This window comes from Callionymus lyra, chromosome 2, assembly GCF_982586985.1.
Source record: "Callionymus lyra chromosome 2, fCalLyr1.hap1.1, whole genome shotgun sequence".
NCBI lineage: Eukaryota > Metazoa > Chordata > Actinopteri > Syngnathiformes > Callionymidae > Callionymus > Callionymus lyra.
This window is the reverse complement of record NC_141819.1, coordinates 29,913,179-29,931,218: the sequence shown is the minus strand read 5'-3', so window position 1 is coordinate 29,931,218 and position 18,040 is coordinate 29,913,179. Positions and strand designations below refer to the sequence as shown.

The 18,040-nt window shown below is 38.2% G+C and overlaps 1 protein-coding gene across 3 annotated transcripts in view; it reads right to left on the bottom strand.

Moving 5' to 3' along the window:
• The window catches only part of pip5k1ca (phosphatidylinositol-4-phosphate 5-kinase, type I, gamma a), a 34,253-nt gene that overhangs the window by 13,181 nt on the left and 3,032 nt on the right, over positions 1 to 18,040 (bottom strand). For all 3 annotated transcript variants that reach the window (XM_087784553.1, XM_087784554.1, XM_087784552.1), the window contains exons 2-10: positions 6,640 to 6,665; positions 6,352 to 6,438; positions 6,144 to 6,274; positions 5,861 to 5,978; positions 5,419 to 5,571; positions 2,300 to 2,599; positions 1,826 to 2,034; positions 1,180 to 1,263; positions 923 to 971 (exon numbers count right to left, since the gene is read on the bottom strand). In XM_087784553.1, coding sequence (XP_087640679.1) covers positions 923 to 971; positions 1,180 to 1,263; positions 1,826 to 2,034; positions 2,300 to 2,599; positions 5,419 to 5,571; positions 5,861 to 5,978; positions 6,144 to 6,274; positions 6,352 to 6,438; positions 6,640 to 6,665 — 1,157 coding nt within the window. The remainder of the gene's footprint in view (positions 1 to 922; positions 972 to 1,179; positions 1,264 to 1,825; positions 2,035 to 2,299; positions 2,600 to 5,418; positions 5,572 to 5,860; positions 5,979 to 6,143; positions 6,275 to 6,351; positions 6,439 to 6,639; positions 6,666 to 18,040) is intronic.

Below are 18,040 nucleotides of genomic sequence, written 5' to 3'. Positions count from 1 at the left end.
AAAAAAAGCTTTTTATTTTAGATGAATTAAATATTAAGATATTGTATTTCAAAGGAAAAATAAATATTTCAAAGGGTGTCATGAGATAAGGCTTCCCTATCTGCTTGAAATTGATCTGCTTTTCCGGTGCTTTCATGCGTTTTCTCCATGTAAAATGATTTTTAAAAAGTTCCATGAGCCACATTTCAAAGCAAGGATAGAGTTAATTGATCTAATACTGAACAATAATCTTTGTTTTGCTATACTTCCTGTATGATAACTCCCAAACCTTCAATATTTAAAGTGAAAGGTAGCCTTTCTCTAACAAGGAATTGTCAAATTCAAGTCACAAGATGCCAAAATATTTTATCAACTAAGTAAATGATAATGATATTGGTATGATACTATAATGATAAATGTATATTTACGAAACAAACCTTAACAGGAGTAAATGAGTCCAAATGTTATTAGGATTATTATTGGTATAATCTATGTATTATATTATCTATTATAGTAATATTATAAATGATCTTATTTAATTATCGAAGACCAAGCAAATATAGTGATTTATCTTAGCTGAAACACTGGCGCTTTTCCAGGTCAAAATGTTTTAAAGCCTTTATATTAGGATTTCTTTTTAAGATGCATGTCTTTTTTGTTCACTGAAAGCATTAACATTTTAGTGCATAAATCCAAACATACTTTTGAGTTGAACGCTGTAATAAAATTTCAAATTAAACCAAATAAAAATGCTGCTTAATTTCAAATATAGTATCACCACACAGAATAATTCAGTTAAACAATGTATGCTGAATCTAACATTTAAAAAAGATGTAGATCAAAACAGCACTTAATAACAGAAAGTGATTTATTACAAATATTATCCTTATTATTTCCTTGATGTGCGTTATAAGACACGTGGTATTGTTTATATAAGACTGACCCCGTCATGAACCAAAGCCTTCCACGTGTGCTCCAGTTTCTTGATTAGCCTGTGGAAAGAAGCAAAGTCTAGTTTTAATGGCTAATGAAGAGAAGAACCCTTAAGCACTTTATTCATGCTCGAATATTCTGCTTTTAAGCCTTGAAATTTAGCGTAAGTAATTAAAAAAAAACAACTATAGGCTTTAAAAATTATAAAACATGCATGTAATGACATCAGCCAGAGACAGATTATCACACGCTTGTTGTGGCTTTTACCTGTAGGACTGAAGGATGTCGATGATTCCAATGTAAAGAAGAAGTCGCTCTCCTTTCCCGTTCACAGCCGGGATCCCACCCATTCTAAAGACAAAATAAAGTCAAAATAGAATAAAGACAGATTTCAGGGTACCAAATAACCGTTTATTACAGATGTACCAGTATAAACTATTAAATATGAAGCACCTGGCCTGATTAAGAAGCTCTTTTTGATCAGAGGAAACCCTTAAAATTGTAAACTATATATAATGATTAAGTTGATTGTTGGCAAGAAATCTAAAAAAATCTTACTTTTAAAAACATTTGCTCAAAGGAACATTTTTGATGTTCGAAATTATTAATATGTCACAATCTGATTAAAAGGAACACAGATAAATAGGGAACTTCTGCCAACCTAACGCTTGTAAGTCACTCAGAAAAACAAGTCTTTTAATAATTGTACAAAAGACAACTTATCCTTAACAGAAACTAATGTATTGACCAAAGAGCCGCAAGCCTAGCATCACAAATAACATAAGAAGAACAACTAGGCAGAAAAAAAGCAAAATAAATCCCTGAAAAACAAGCTAAACGTTTGATGTACTATGAAGGGAGAACAATCTAGACTGGAAGCTAAAATGTGACTCATCCAGCCAGTGGAACTCACGTGTCGTCAGTATCGATAGACTCCCCGCGAGCAGCTCCTCCTTGGATGGACTCCATGGCGGTGGAGTAGAGGGCCTTCTGCTGGGCCACAGGCCTTTTCTCGTCGCCGCCTCCCTGGGATCCCTCCATCTGCCTCTCCCTCTCTGCCTGGTCTATGTTGTGAACCCCGAGTAGCAGGCTGTAGTCCATGATCTTAAAGCTCTCTAGCACCTGAGCAGGTGATAAACACAAAATAAAATAAGTGGGGCTTGCACAGAGGGACGGAACATCTGCATCTTTTTTCCAAGCTGGGATGCACACACACATTAATGAACAATATTCAGAGCAGAGGAGGCTGTACGCTATAAATACACGTGAGAAGGTGATGTACAGGGGCAGGTCTCTTATCAGACCAGCCACCTTGTCCACCTGCTCACTTAACCGTGAAGGATCCTGGGAACTAAGAATAGTTTAATTTCCTCCATGGTGAGCTCACCAGGCAGTCTCTCTGCAGGGTCTTGACCAGAGCACTGTAGGTGTCCTGGTCCAGCATCAGCCCGTCTTGTAGGTCCTGCATGAAGTCCAGGTCTTTGAACGTGGGCCGGGCCTTCTCTCTTTCTTTCTTGGACGCCCGCCTCTTATAGGTGGAGCCCTTCAAGTCGTATTTCAAGTGCATGCGGACGACGCGAGGCAGGACGTTGTTCATCACGACTACCCGGATGTTCTTCCCCCCCGACTGGACGCAGTAGAGGCCGAAAAACTTGGGCAGCAAGGTGCGAGGATTCTGGTTGAGGTTCTGGAAAAGAATGCAAGAAAATAGAAGACTTAATGTGTTGATATATATTGGTATAATAATACATCCAATCATAATGCTGACTGGGCCAAAAAAAATTAAGCTTGGATGAAGATGGTAACAAAGATTTCACAAATTTGGGTTGATACATGTCAAAAAATGGATGGATCACAGAATGCAAATGCATGGAATTGGGATATAGATCACAATATTGTCTGAATAAACTGATAAAACACTATTTTTTGTCATGAGATCAAACACTGTATTCAGCTCGAATGGACTTCAATCAAAGTAAAACACTGGCAGTGAAACAAAAACATGTCGATGTGTGTTTGCGTGAGTGAAGGAGACAGACGTTGGTGGCAGCTCACAGATGACTGTGTCAAGTGAGCGCATACAAACATTCACATCCCTCAACAAATGTCTGGCAGCTTCAGGCAAATTAAAAATAATGGTGTCTGTAATGATCTTGTCTTGATCAAAACCATTGTTACTTAGTTTCATAACACTTTTTATTTTTGTCTCAGTCATGCCGACAGGTTTGGTTTGCTACTGTCGAGTCAGCACATTGTAGAGTCTGAAGTTGGTATAGTAGAAGAACCAAACCACGGGGGACAATCACACGTGGGGTCAACATCTCTTTAGCAATCGAGGTCGAAATGTGTATTTACAGTCTGATGTTGTCAGATATTGTCTTTTCCTTCTATGAGGTTCAAATGATCTGTGTTTGTCGTCCACCAGACAAATTCCTTTTTTTTAATCATCAGTTTTACTATCATTTTTGACATCGATCGTCTCAATCCCTTAGCTTATCTTAAAAACACTCATCTTCAAAGGTCATCAAATCTACATGAACACTAATCTTCCCGGGACGTGAGTTTGAGACGAGTGGTTTAGGCGTTGCATTGTCATACCAATGTAAGAAACAATTATATAACAGTTTTAATGTATGAAAATAAAAGATATGTTGGAGATAGTGAACCAATGGAAAGTCTGTGAGAGGCTGTGATGGAGCGATGATGTCTAATCGACTGTGTTTCTGATCGCGCCGCCTTGAACAACATAACAACAGCAATTGCTAATCAAAGCCCTGACAAAAAAAACACTTCACGCGTTGTGCTGTCGAAACGTTCTGCCCCCAGAGGAGCCGTGAGAGACACGAGCAGCAGGAGAATCTGCTCCGTGGATGGCGATAAAACGCTGCAGAAGCAGACAAAAGAGCGAGAGCGAGGAGCGAACAGAGGAGGGATGAGCGTGCACGTGAGGCTGAGAGGCTCAGGCTCTGCGAGCCAGTTGCTAAATGACCTTCAGATGAAAGAAGCTGGTGTAGAAAAGCACAGAAGCGAAAGATCAGCGTCGGCCCTCAGCCACACGTCAACCTCCCCGTCACTGTGAAGATGGCGGAGCGGTGACCAGCCCATAATAACACAGACACGTGACTGGGAGAGAGAGAATCGGTGACCTGGCTTCTGCCCAGAGCTGTTCACTTCTCTCAGCTGTAGAAGAGAGTCTGTGTCTGTTTGCAGCAAACATGCAGAATCATTCCCTCCGACTTTCTGATGCGGATATATGTGCTTTCAAATCTTCTTCCTTCCCATTTTTATGTGCGTCCCCATCAATCTCACTGTACTGTCAGCTGTGATCCTTCATCTCCTCCACCATATCAGACCCTAGTCTGAATCCTTTCATATTGAGTGGAGATGACACGTGTCTCTATAACGTTCCTGAATCGATTCATTACTGAAATGATCTTTGCTCTGGAATTTTAACATGCTGCTATTAGCTGTGAACCTGGGCGACCGGGACAGAAGCATGGTCTTACATGGAGTTGTTGTTGCGCACGGCTGCCTTAATGATGGTCTGTGAGGTGGAGGTTCAGCACACAGACCAGTCTTTCAAAAAGACTTGTGTCTCCAGCTGGAAATGTTCCATGTTCTTTCAGCTTTACCATGAAGAGCCTGACTATAAGACGCACTGAATTAAGTGTAGCGTGGTTCAAAGTATTCATGATACTCCAGAAGGCTATGGGGTATTACTTCCCAGACTACTTGTAGATAAATACTACAAAGCCTAGTGGAGTAATACCACAGAGCCTCACGAATTAGTAATATGGAGCCTAACCAATACCATGAAGCCTTGCAGAGAAATACCACAGAGCATAGTCATAACACAGAGGAATACTACGGAGCTTCACAAAGTAGCACCACAAAGCTTTGTGAAGCAATACTATGGAGATTTGCTGAGTAATACCAAGCAGCCTCTGGGAGCGATACTATGGAGCTACACAGAGTAATACCACAAAGACTTGTGGAGCAATACTACAGCCTTAGCAGAGTAATACCACGCAGCCTCATGGCGCAATACCACAAAGCTTTGCAGAGTAATACCACAGAGCCTTGTGGAGCAATACTACGGCCTAAGCAGAGTAATACCTAGCTTCGTGGAGCAATACTATGGAGCTTTGCACAGTAATACTAGGGAGCCTCATGGATATTCTGTGGGGTAATACTATGAAGTCTTGTGGAGCAATCATACAAAGCATTGCAAAGTAATACCACAAGCCTCACAGTGCAAATTTGTAGCTTACCAAAGATGTATTAAACAGTTGAACAGATTTGAGGATACAACATTAAATTAGAATTAACATATAAGGCGCAATGTCAATTTTTGCGAAAATTCCAGTATTTTAAGTGCATCTTATAGACCAAATCCTTTTTTTTTTTTTTTTTTACAAATATTTGTGAATAATTCTTGAAAAAGTTGACCTTATTGATCACTTCTAAATCTTTGGAGTTTAACAACTCTACTCCTATTCAACTCACCATGTAGTATCCAGGCAGCAGTTTTTGTAAGAATTCCGCCTCCTTGTGCATGACAGTCTTGATGATGAACTCGTCGTCCTTCGTCAGGTAAAAGACCGAACCGCTCGCTCCGGGATTGGACAGCTCGATCAAAGGCTCGTTACATAGAGAGTACTGCACACACAGACACCAGGGGAAAAGTGAGGCCTCACTTGAAAACCCTTGCTCTTATACCGTGTTTTATTCGTTATTGTTTTATCGCCAAGAAGGTTATGTGCTCATGGTGTTAATTCTTTTTTTTTATAGCTAATTTAATTTGAAGGAAATGTTGATTACAGATGATTGAATGATGTGCAGCTTCTGTAGTTCTATCTGGATTCAGGAAAGTATTCAAGGTTTACTCTTTCATTTGTATGGCTTCAAACTGCTGCTGCCCATGCGGTTGGTGCAGACTTTTTCTTACCAGGTAGTCGTCTGGCCTGATGCCGAACAGTTCTCTAAAGTAACGGAAGGCCACAGGAGCGTAGGTTTTGAAGCGGAAGTCTGGGAAATGATGAGCTGGAGTGAGGTTGCTCCCTTCACTGTAATGTACCAAAACACAATGATATTAAACTATATTTTCATTATGTATCTTTCACACACATGAAAATAATTATGACATTTTGTATAAACATGGTCTCACAACTGTGTTCAAAAAACTTTTTGCCAGAAAAGGTTGTGAACAAATGAGCAGGTGCAGGTGATACCTGGGGAAAAAGATGCTCTCCACCACATAGAAGTCCTGCATCAACACATCCCTCTCAGGCTTAGAGCTTAGGTTGCCAACAGTGTAACCGATGCCCAACTGGATGGCACCTTTTAAGGCAGAGGATGTGGTCTGTGGTGGGGTGAGAGAGAAACATGAGGTTGGTTGGATTAACACTTTTGTCACAAGGGCACAATGATAAAAAAAACCTTTTTGTAGGTTGTTTCTCCTGATGCGTCAACTCCTCTGTGGCCGATCTTCTTCCCCTGACCTGGAAGGCCCGAAGATGACGGCATCTGATAAAGGCGGAAGAAAAAAGGTGTTTGATTTGGTGTTTTAACTTCACTTGTATATCCCTTTTTTGTTATGTCAAAGAGTCCATGTTCACTCAAGATGTACATGACGTCTCTATTTAAAAAAAAAACTCAACACATGCTCAACTCATGCTTGCTAACAACAGTTAAAAAGGAAGAAAAAATAAAAGCAGTATGACTCACCTCAGTGGCTTTTCTGGCTGCTGCATCTGAAAGTAGTAGAGTTGAAGATAAGTCAATTATTTGATGTTTGAAGTAGACTGTAGTGCTGCTATGTAGCGAGCCAACAGTGTCATCCCTATTTCAACATGATTAGAGACTCTTGGAACATAACATAACAGACATGGATGACATTTACTGCAAAATCTTTGAAGGGACTTTTTGAAACAAAGAACAAATTCGAGAACGAATTTGGGAACCCACTTCAGGTTGGGGAAGATATCTTGCCCCTGAGTATCCTGAGTACTGTGGGGTCCTCTTCTTAAGTGAGGAAAGAATGGAGAGATTGACAGAGATTGGTGGATTGTGGCAGCGTCAAGAGTTATGCAGACGATGCACATTACTGTGGCGGCGAAAGAGAGCTAGTCCAGACGTCAACAAACTCTGTATTCGTAAAAAAATATATCGATACAACGATATATTGCGATGTTTTCTGCATTGACATTCAACAGCACTGTATTAATTTTCTTAGCTGGCATGGGAATGCCTCGGGGCCCCCTAAAAAGTGGAAAGAAAAAAATGTTTTTGATTTCTCATTCAGTCAACTGAAAGGCAGTAAAGCAACTTAAGTAATAAAATCCAATGATGGATTTAAAAAGCAAGATTGAAAAATGGAATTGCAGTGTGATGACCAACCCTTTAGGGAGCTGAAGGACAAAGAGTTTCTGCAGCATCTGAAACATTCTGAGCTGCAGTACACCATCCCTAGCTCTTTAGACATTTCCCTTTCACTCTGGCTCGCAGTTTCTAAACAGTAGACAATGAATGAATCAATGAACGACGCACAAACACCACGTGTCGTGAACATCAATTTCAAGTATTGCCTTGTGAGGCTTTGACTAAAAGAACTGTTGCTGCCATCATCTCTTTTTAAACTGAAGGGACAAACCTTGTTAATTATTTATGTGGGCAGCAGGTCGACTGTCGATCACATAACAATCTTCTCAAATTGCCAAGATGATTGGATGGAGAGAATCACTCATTTATCCACACAAGATTCATATGTTGATAATGAGCTAAAATCAGATCAATCAATACAGTATTTTCTTCTAAAGAATAATGTTCACTGGGTTGACTTTTGAGCCCTTTAAAGAGTTTAAAAAAAAAAAAAAAATCCTACTGTTAGATCCTCAACAACAGCAGTAAGAATGTGTATGAATCGATGTATGTACTGCTCACCTTTAACTTTGAAAGTCATTTAAACGGCTGTCCTCTTTTCTCTTTCCTTTATTCATTCATCATCCACCACTTAATCTGAATACCCCTCTTATGTAGCGATTGTTTCTGTAATTATTGTTATCATTACAACCCAAAATGCAAAGTGACTCCTGTGTTTGTCTTATGTGTCTTGGCCTTTTAAAGTATATATTATAACTGTGTATTTTTTGCTAAAGCTCTTTGTGACCCTGGTCAAGAAAGGCGCATTACAAATTACCTTTACTGACTTACTTACAAAACGCAAAATAAAATTATGGTTCAAATATTAACTAATCTTGAGGGTTTATAAATTCAAGTTGGACTTTTATCTTTTTACATGTCTTTATTATACCAAAATGCATTAAAGGCAGCAGCAATTATCCTCATCTCATATCTTAGGCGCAACACTTTCATGTTTTTCTCAAATGGAACTGGGAGCTGCAGCAATGACTGCGCACGAGTGAACGTGGAATTACAAAGCGTTGAACACAGAATAAAAATGTTCCACTTGATGGTGACAGCGAGGAAAACCACAGTGAGTGGAACCCAGAAATGAAGCCAATTAATTCATCCATCTTTGAGATGAAGGTCCTCAAAGAGTGTGTTCTGGTCCTGATCCAAGTCCTTTAACCCTGCTCTACTTCTGCAGAATATTGAGAGACTGTGTTTCAATTATTAATGAAATGAGAATGGTCTGTACTTGATGTTATGTGTGCGTTAAAATACTTTATTATATTGGTAAAGGGAGAAACAATTTCATAAGAACTATATGCTTGTCAACTCGATTAAAAACATTTTTCTGGAAGCATCTTCAGCTCTTTGCTGATTAAACTATGCTAGTGTGAATGTAAACACTGTTAATGCGCTTTTTGAAGGAGATGAGGCAGTAATTGCGAAGTATTTTAATGGCTGTTTGGAAGGAGTTGCTAAATCTAATTAAGAAATGGTAACTATGTTCAAACAGGTATATTAATTAAACTGTAACTTTGTTTATTCAGAACTTTCTGAATGTTGAATACAATTTGTAAATGAGTTCAGCAAACGTTAATGTAATAGTGAATGCATCTACTTCATTTTTAAAGGCCTTACAATTTGATCAGTTAAATAATTAATCATTTTAATCAGATTAAAATGAGGGTTAGTTAAGTTATGTTTAAAGCTCTTGCAGGGCACATAAATTAACTTGGTGGGCCGGATTTGGTCACCAGGCCTGGGCTTTGAAAAACCAAATAGCAACCTGCAGAAAGCAAATGTTAGCCTTTATGACACTGAATAACCAGAACACTAAATTGTTTCTCTTGTCCCAAATAGAGTTTCTGTTTTACTCCCTTTCAATACTTAACCTTCTCTAGGTAAACTTGACTGATATGATATGACTTTGGTGAAAATCCTGTATTTTTCTTTTAAAATAAATACCCTTAAAACAGTAATAATCAATACAACAGAAATTAAATAATGTATTTTCTTTAGCCGTACAGCCTGCTATCAAATTCTTAGTCGACCTGTGACCTGTACTGTTCCCCAGCAAGGTTGTTTGGGAGTTGGGGACCACTGATATACGGTTGCGTCGTGCAAGGACAACACATATAATGACCCTCCCTCTAACACAGTATTTAGCTCTCACACCCCTACACAAACTGCCGTAATTATGGTGGTATTCACGGGTCATCTCTCAGAAATGCAGTTCTATTGTGAGCAAAACATGTCCAATAAAAATGAAAAATCACTGTGACCATTTTGATGGCTGACCACTGCCGAAAAAGGACTTGATGTAAAAGAAAACATGGCTTGATTCAAGCATTAGTATTTGCTTTCCCTGCTTTTAACTTAGGATCATGGTGCAAAATAGAGACCAATGCAGGCTAGAGAGGAACGACAGCAGCTCTGTGGCATGAGGAGGACCTTCCTGATGATGGTGGTCATTATGAAATAGCAACTTGTAAATCTTCGGATGGAAAATAGACGTTTTCTTTCTGTCTCTTACTCATGTGACATTTACAGACTCAGAAATATCTCCACGAGTCTTTCCAAAGGTAACCTCCATCACTCCGAGCCAGCATTTGTGCTGCTTCCACCTCTCGTGCAAGTGCATGTGACTGAGCGGCGGAACAGCCCGCCTGGCTCTCCTCCTCCTCCCTCCTATCACTCCATCGCTCCCCCTCCTGCCGCACTAGAGGAGGCAGCCTAGAGCGAGCCAAGCTGGAGCGTTCGGAAATTAAAACAGAAGACTAAACCTGTGTTGAAGAGGAATGTTTGCCATGCAGATGATTGAAGTGTCCTACTATTATTTGTGTGTGTGTAGCCAAGTGTGAGGGAGCATGTGATTGGCTGACAGCGTGAGCTTTTTACAAGCCACTTCTGTCGCTTCCACAAACACTTTTTTTCTCTATTCAACATAATATACATCATGCGTCTCACTGCGGTCATGATGAATAGAAGTGTCTGGAGGCTTGAACGTGGAAACAAGTGCATGTATGTTGTGTCCTCCTGCTTCTGTGTGGGTAAAACATCACTCCTAAATTAAAAAGATGTGAATGATGAGTGCCTTTAAAAGGACATATTTGAATAGCAGGGAAGGATTTAAAAATGTGTTTTATAACCGAAATGTCTTGTATATTAAGGGATGTTTATACAACAAGCTGTGTATTTCAGGATATCACTTTAGGCAAGTAAAAAGGGATACATCACACAGAATATTCCAACAACCAATGTTCAACAATATTGTCATTATGAAGAGAATGACATTAAACTTAAGGAACCAGACTCATGCAAACATTAAAAAAAAATGGATAAGACCAGCTTTTATTTGAAGAAAGACATAGCCTTACTTACTTGTATACTATACAAATATACAATGAAATACATTAAATTATATTCATTCATATTTAAATAATGATTTTATTTTTCTAATCTATTTTTAAGTAATTCAATATTTTTCTTTCATTATAATGACTCTTTTCCTTATTGTGTTGGTGTTCTGCGTGAAATTCATGTACACAATAAAAAGTTAATTAAAAAAAAAGAATTTCCCTGGTATTTGGTCAATTAATGTTCAGTCTTTCTCCCACACAGAATAAACACACATGCTCTCAAACATACCATTGTTTATTTTCATCAGTCCAAATATATTTTAAACATAATCTGACTACAAATTCAACTATTTAAGAAAAAAATTGTCTTTAGGATTTTTTTTAAACAGACGCTACAAAAAATTGTACAATCAAATATGAGAGGGTGTTTTTCAAACTAATTCAAGGTATAAATTCTATCTCCTCGAATCCATTCTAAAGATTAATATCAATTTTAGTGTACAATTTGACAACTTAAATTTAAAATATGAAACGATTTTCCTCAAACATGTATTCACAAAAGAGATGCATTGATTTATCATATTATTTTCTTTTTTCCAGCTTTTCCCCATCAGTGGTTCAGCTTCCACCAGCTCAAACCATCCTCTTGAGTCACACGTTCTCTCTCCTCTTGCCTTTCCTGGTCAGCTCCCAAATCTGAACACTCTACACAACAAGCTTTCAATTCTTTGAGTTTTGTCCTTCACATTCTGCAGGAGTAAAAACACATCTTCTGTGTTTGGATTCTTCTGTCACGTGGACGTTCTTCCTCCTCTCTTGTTACCATGGCGCTCCAATGAGGTCAACCAGTGTTTGCATGACTATAACGTTCATGTGCGTGGAACCAACGGACAGATGCTCCCGTGCCTTTCGCTCTCACGTGGAGATTGAACGCCACGGTAAAAATTGTCAATTGTATTTTTTAGTTAAGTTCGAGAAAAGTTGATGTGAGAAGAATATAATATTCAGAATCGAACACCAAGTTTGTTAGAATTAAACAAATTAACTTGCTGCTGCTTTACAAAGCCTGAGACAAATCAATATTAAGAATATTTAACTGAGTGAGATGAAGTCTCTTCAATAATGTTTTATTATGCAAGGGATAATGCTTTGGTTATTGATTGACTCTAAATGTTTAATACGATACTTGAAAGGATGCTTGTTACATTGCAATTCATATTTTTAAATGTAAATAACATCTAGACAATTCCTTTGTACACATACATTTCCGTCTCGGTACATGGACTAATCACAATTCAGTATCAACATTTAACTTAAACCCTTTAAGATGATTTAAATCGCCTATAAAACATCTCCCTACCAAAAAAATGTCAAGCTAACCTGAGTATTAATTACCAAAAAAAACATTCCATAAATATTTGAATTGGTAGAAGGAACTAGAAGAACCGTGTTGCTGCTGATCAATTGTTACTTATTACAAAGCCACACTCTGATATTCAGAGGCAAAGGTCACTAAATCTGGCAGGTATTGATCCACAAACCAATCAACAAAAAGATGCCACTACAAGGAGATTGAAGGATTTCATGGTTACAAGACTCAATTTATCGTTTTCAAATAATGATTCTTGACTTTAAGTAAAAGTTGAGTTATAGTAAGTTTTAATCTTAACTGTGAAAACGAGTTAATAATTATAGTTCTTATTTAATTATTCTAAATAATTAAATGGTCAAATGTTTCTTGATTTTTTGATGTGAAACATGGAAATTACTTTTTTTCTAAACCATTTTGAATATCGAGTCCCTACTTCAGAGAACATTGAATTATTAGTGATTCGCAAATTCATGAGTGACTCTCAAACGTTGATAGTTTTTATACATAATAAGCATTTAAAGGGTGAGCAGGCTCTTGGAACCATTACCCAGAATCACAAACTGTGTGAGACGAAGCGTTCCCGCTCCTTTTATGCAGCGCGAGTCGAGCTCCAGTTATAATTTGGGCGTCATCAACTCTCTAATGCTAATCTTTTCAAAGAGGCTTTAAATGCTTCTTACGGTTACAACAGAATAATGTCCTCGCAGCTTATCGCAACTGAGGGCAAACACACCGAGTGAGGCAAAAATAAAAAACACACACCAGCAGAAGCGAGCGTGTAGACAGTAAAGCCAATTACCACGGCGCTGTCGGTGAAGTGTACCCATCTGCTAATATGTCGACATGTCGAAAACGGACGGCCGACACGAACTACAGCGAGTGTCAATTAACCGAGCCGCGGTTTTGTCTGAGTCCAGCACAAATCGGTGTGTAGCCCAGAGGTGCCGATCAATAATGTGATGCCTGAGCCCTTTACAGTTTACACACCTCCTTTCTACTTCAGCCATTAGAGAGAGCAAACACTTCATGGTCCACTTGCCATGACTTTCCTACTATTATGACCCATACCATCAGGTAAGCCAGTTGTTCAGTGAAGCGGATAAAAAAACTAAATAGAATTTCGCCTATTGCCTCTTTATTTAAAAGTAAATGTAGAACAAAATCAGTATTTCTGCTACAGTATGAGGAAGAAGTCAATATTATGCATTAATAGAGAATTATTCTTTCTGGCATTTCATAGAAATTGCTTAAATGAATCTACGGTTAATATAGTTGTTTTCAAACTGGTAATGTTTACTGTTTAGTCAACATCATCCCACCCCAGTTTTCAACAAACACGGTAGTATTTTCTGGAATAATCATTATTATCACGTGACGAAAACCATATGAGATGCAACGTAAAAATCCTAATAATGAAGACCACCATCTTAAAACACAGAAATCATGTATGTAGACTAAAACAAGACATTTCCCCTCGCGGGACTAATAAGGGATTCTAAAACAAGACATTGTTTCATTTTGGTAAAAACACTACAGTGCTAGCTCTTCATCAAATTGACATAGTCGAGTGCGGTGTGTTCAATAACATAGGAATGGCTCTTTGCATCTGGTGCATTTGATAGCGTATGAGAAATCAAAATCAAAATCTTTCATTAAATAAAAACAAATGAAGAACAAAACTTTGTTTTTTATTTTCTCATAGTATTCTTGATAATATAAGGTAAGTGGTACAGTAAGTATAATAATAACTTTTTATTTTACAACTTTTTTGTTTTAGATAAATGTAAATGTTTAGATAGAATGTTATAATTCTTTGTTAAAAAGAGGTCATTGAAACCAAGACCACGGTGCTGCGGACTAACACCTCCTTAACCACCTCCCTAAGCCCCTCTCAAGCTCCTTGCCCCCATACTGTCCACATTACTGTAGGAAACACAGGTTAATTTATTGACCTTCTCACTACTCAACTCCCACTTTCAAGTTTTACATTTTAAATAGTCATCATTTGAATGTCTCATGCATAGAAGACTTTAAACACACGGACCTACAAAGACAGTTCCTGAAAGACAACGCTTGGGCCAATTTACTATGAGTTCATTATCCTTAATCCCATTTCCAATGTCTTTAGGAAATGAGACAGCCAGGCTGGATTATCAGGATTAGACGGTAACATGGTGAGGACGAGAAGAGGAAACAATATAGTGTGTTGCTGGGCTGCTGGTGTCTGAAACTATCTGATAAACAAAATCCCATTTATGAAGTTATTTTTTAATACCATAATATACAAGAGTCAGTATTAATGTATTAATGATTCCAACTATTTTTTATAGTGCTGAGAAACTGATTGTACAAATCAGTAGGCACTTTATTTTAAATTTATTATGATTGAGATACATTTCGAAACCAATGGAAAAATGTACACTTGTGATTGAGGTTGCTGTATGGAGTTCACCTAAGAACAATCCTTTTATCATTTAAACTGAAATATCAGACAAATATATTCTAGATGTTAGTGATTACAACAAAAAAGGTTACAATCATAGTGTATCAAGTATGAATTGTACATTTTTATAGGGTTATTAAAGTTTAATGTTTTGATGAGCTTCTGCTTTTTCCAACACCTGCACACGCCCCTCTTGTGCCCATTTATGATCACACTCTGGCCCAAGACCCGCATAAAAACAACAGCAACAGCTCTCGAGTTATAATAATATGATATAGGAAGAAGCCATCTTTGCACATCCTAACAAAATGATGGAGAATCATCTTCACACAAACGCTGAAGACTGCTCATGCAATGCCAACGAGTTTCCTGACTGAGCTGTGGCATCAAAGGTGAGCTCAGTGATCTTCACTGATCCTCAAATTGCGGAGAAAGCCGAGGAAGAAATCCTTTTACGGTCCGGGGATGGAACCTGGCTGGACGCGACTGGTGTGGGTGTTGAAAATACAAGTCAACAGCATGACGAACAAGCTGACAGCTCCGTGCGACTGCAGCGTTACTGCTGAGAGCAGCATCTTTTTGTCTGCCTGTGACTCAGGGGAGGTCCTCAGACACAACTAGAGAAAGGACAAGAGTTGAGGACGGGTGATTGCTCCAACCTTAACAAATAGCTTGATTGAAAGGGAATGATCTATTTAGAATTCAGACGTGTAAACATAATGAATTAAATCTTGAGTGTGGAAAACTTACAGCTATACATATACAACACGCTCTGTAACATCCTGCAGTCCATGACAAGGCCAATGCAGACACCCTGACTGCACTCTCCTCTTCACTCGTCTCAATCTTACTCTGTATTCCTGTCTAATGATGAGGGATGCACAGATCCGATGTTGGTTTTGGGTACAGGTCCGATCCAGCCTCTCAAAGTTGGATTGTGTATCAATGAAAAATGTCTAATGGCATATGGATCTATATTTGCACTGAGGTCACGAGCTAACGCCTGTCAATCTGCAGCTGCTAACAGTCAGATGAGGCTCCTCAGTGAGGATGTTTCCAGGGAGGGAAGACACACCACAAGATTTAACACCATTAACTCAATAAAACATCTAAAACAGAACCACGCCAAAGAATATGAGCAGATCAAACAAGAAAGACAGATGAAACAAAGCGGTTAACCTCGCAGGCTGTTCTGCGGAGACGAAAGAAGCCGTATGAAAGTATCAAAAATAACAGAAAAAGTGTTTGAATATATTTAGATAGACATTCTTTCAAGTGGTTCAAAACCAGAGGTTTCATCTCTTTATTGAATATTTAGAACCACGGAACTCTCTGCCCTCCCATGAAGGCCATTTGATTTGGTTACCCAAAGTTTACAATTACACTCTTTATGTTATTTGTGTTCCTAAAAGGCTCAGAAATGTGTAAATGTAAACGATGTATTTAAATAAATACCAACTTTGTTATTTTAATCTATATGTGGTCATTTTTTTTTTATTAAAAGCATGACCAATGTTATCGCACAGTAGAACAAGAAGGTTCATGTTTTAACAATGGTATCGGATTAGGATCGGTTGATAATCAAATCCCAGGTATCGGTATCAGGACCATAAAAGGTTGGATCGGTGCATCCGTAAAAATGATGTTCATTTTTGCATTATGTATATATTTTGATTCACATATACTAATACTAGGGGTGTAAGAAAGTATTGATACAATTAAACGGCGCAATATTTACTTTCATGATAAACAATAGCACTGTATCGATTTATTAAACTAACAATTGATAACATTCTAATAGTGCAAATATACACTACATTTCTCCCAAGTAAACTCATGCCAGGCATGTAACATTTGTGTGTTCACTATGATATTACAACTCTCAATTACATTATTTATATTATTGTCCCTACAGTATTATATTATTTTAAATATGTCACTATGCAATATTGCATGTAATACTTGCCTGGTCACCACATGATCAGCAGACTGTCTCATCGGCAGTTGCATTCAGCCGCATTTATTTTCATCATGGCAGGATGATAGAAGAGAATACTGACGTAAATGTCTTCCTCTCGTTTCGTAAAAAAAGACTAAAAATATTGGCCAGGCCTGCGGGGCTGTGGAGACTATTTTTTTTAACCATAATGGAGGGAGACAGAAACAAATATAGTTCATGTTTTGTAATTCTGCTTCATAGACTGGTCAACATAAATACAGGTTGTGCTTCGTACTATTATGCAGGAATTCTTTGATGACAAGTTTGGAGGGCGATGTTTAAAGTAAAGTCATATTCATGTGTGGATAGAATAGTTAGTTTAGAAAAACAAACAGTGACTTCACACAACCTTAAAGTTTCGGAAGAGAAACTAACTGATAGTATGATTTTTTGGAATGGAAATGAGGGGTAGGTTTCATGACTACATGACTTCACACATGCTGCAGGTGATTATTAAAGGATAATAACTTTCGCAGTGGGAACTGTGACTCAATCAAAAGCACACAGCAGGACGCAGATGTGTTTCACATCACAAGGAACTGTGCCGGAGCATAATCCACTGTAATTCTGCCTTTAACGTTCTGCCTTTAATTCCTCTTTATAGAATCGAAAGTGTAAAATTTGGAAATCCCTGAACGAGTAGAAGTGCAGAGACATAGTGACTCCTGTTTAAAATAGCTTCCCTGGCACTCACATCCCCCCACTTGCAGATGGAACCAGCGTCTGAAGTGCGTCATCATCTACGTTGAATGAAACGACTTCAAAAAGGTTGGCAGCGGATCAACATCCTTCATGAGAGCGGCGAACTGGCCACAGAGATGCGGCACGGAGATATACGAGGACAGATCAGATGGTACATTAGTTTACAGATTCCTGCTTTTTTTTTTTCTGCTGCTGTCAGCGTCTGCTCTTGACAGCAGTGGAAAACAGAAGGCAGGGGGTGATGACTTTTGGAAAAGGGGTGATCCAATTTGTTGCTACTTCCATCTCTTGTTCCTATGAAACATAAAACTCATATATGATTTATAAAAGCCTCAGACACTTTAGACAAAAGCTAGGAGGCGCTGTGTGTCACAGTAAATATTCACACGCTGCTGTTTGACAGCTACAACGCCCACACACTGGCATGGAAGCCTACAACGACTGTCACTACGCGTTAGCAAGGAATTTTCTATTGCAATTTAAAGCCTGATGCAAGTCAGTATTAATTAGGAGTAAGCATTTTTTTATTGTTCTTTTTAAAAACAATAAATTCAAAAAGAATGGATTACGGTCACTTAAAGCAAAGAAGAGTGAACTGGACTGTGTAGAGTTCTAGGAATTCGTTCCACTTCTCATCCGAGAAGTTTCTCCAGGAACTTAGTCCAGTTAACTCATCTTTGTACCATTTGGATAACCATGACCTGGATTAATGAGATGTAATGTCAATGTTAATTCTATTAAATAATGTCTAAGTCATACTCTCCAATGAAAAAAACTAAATACGGAATTACAATAAACAATAATCCCAAATACCTTTTTATCTTCAACATACTTCAATACAC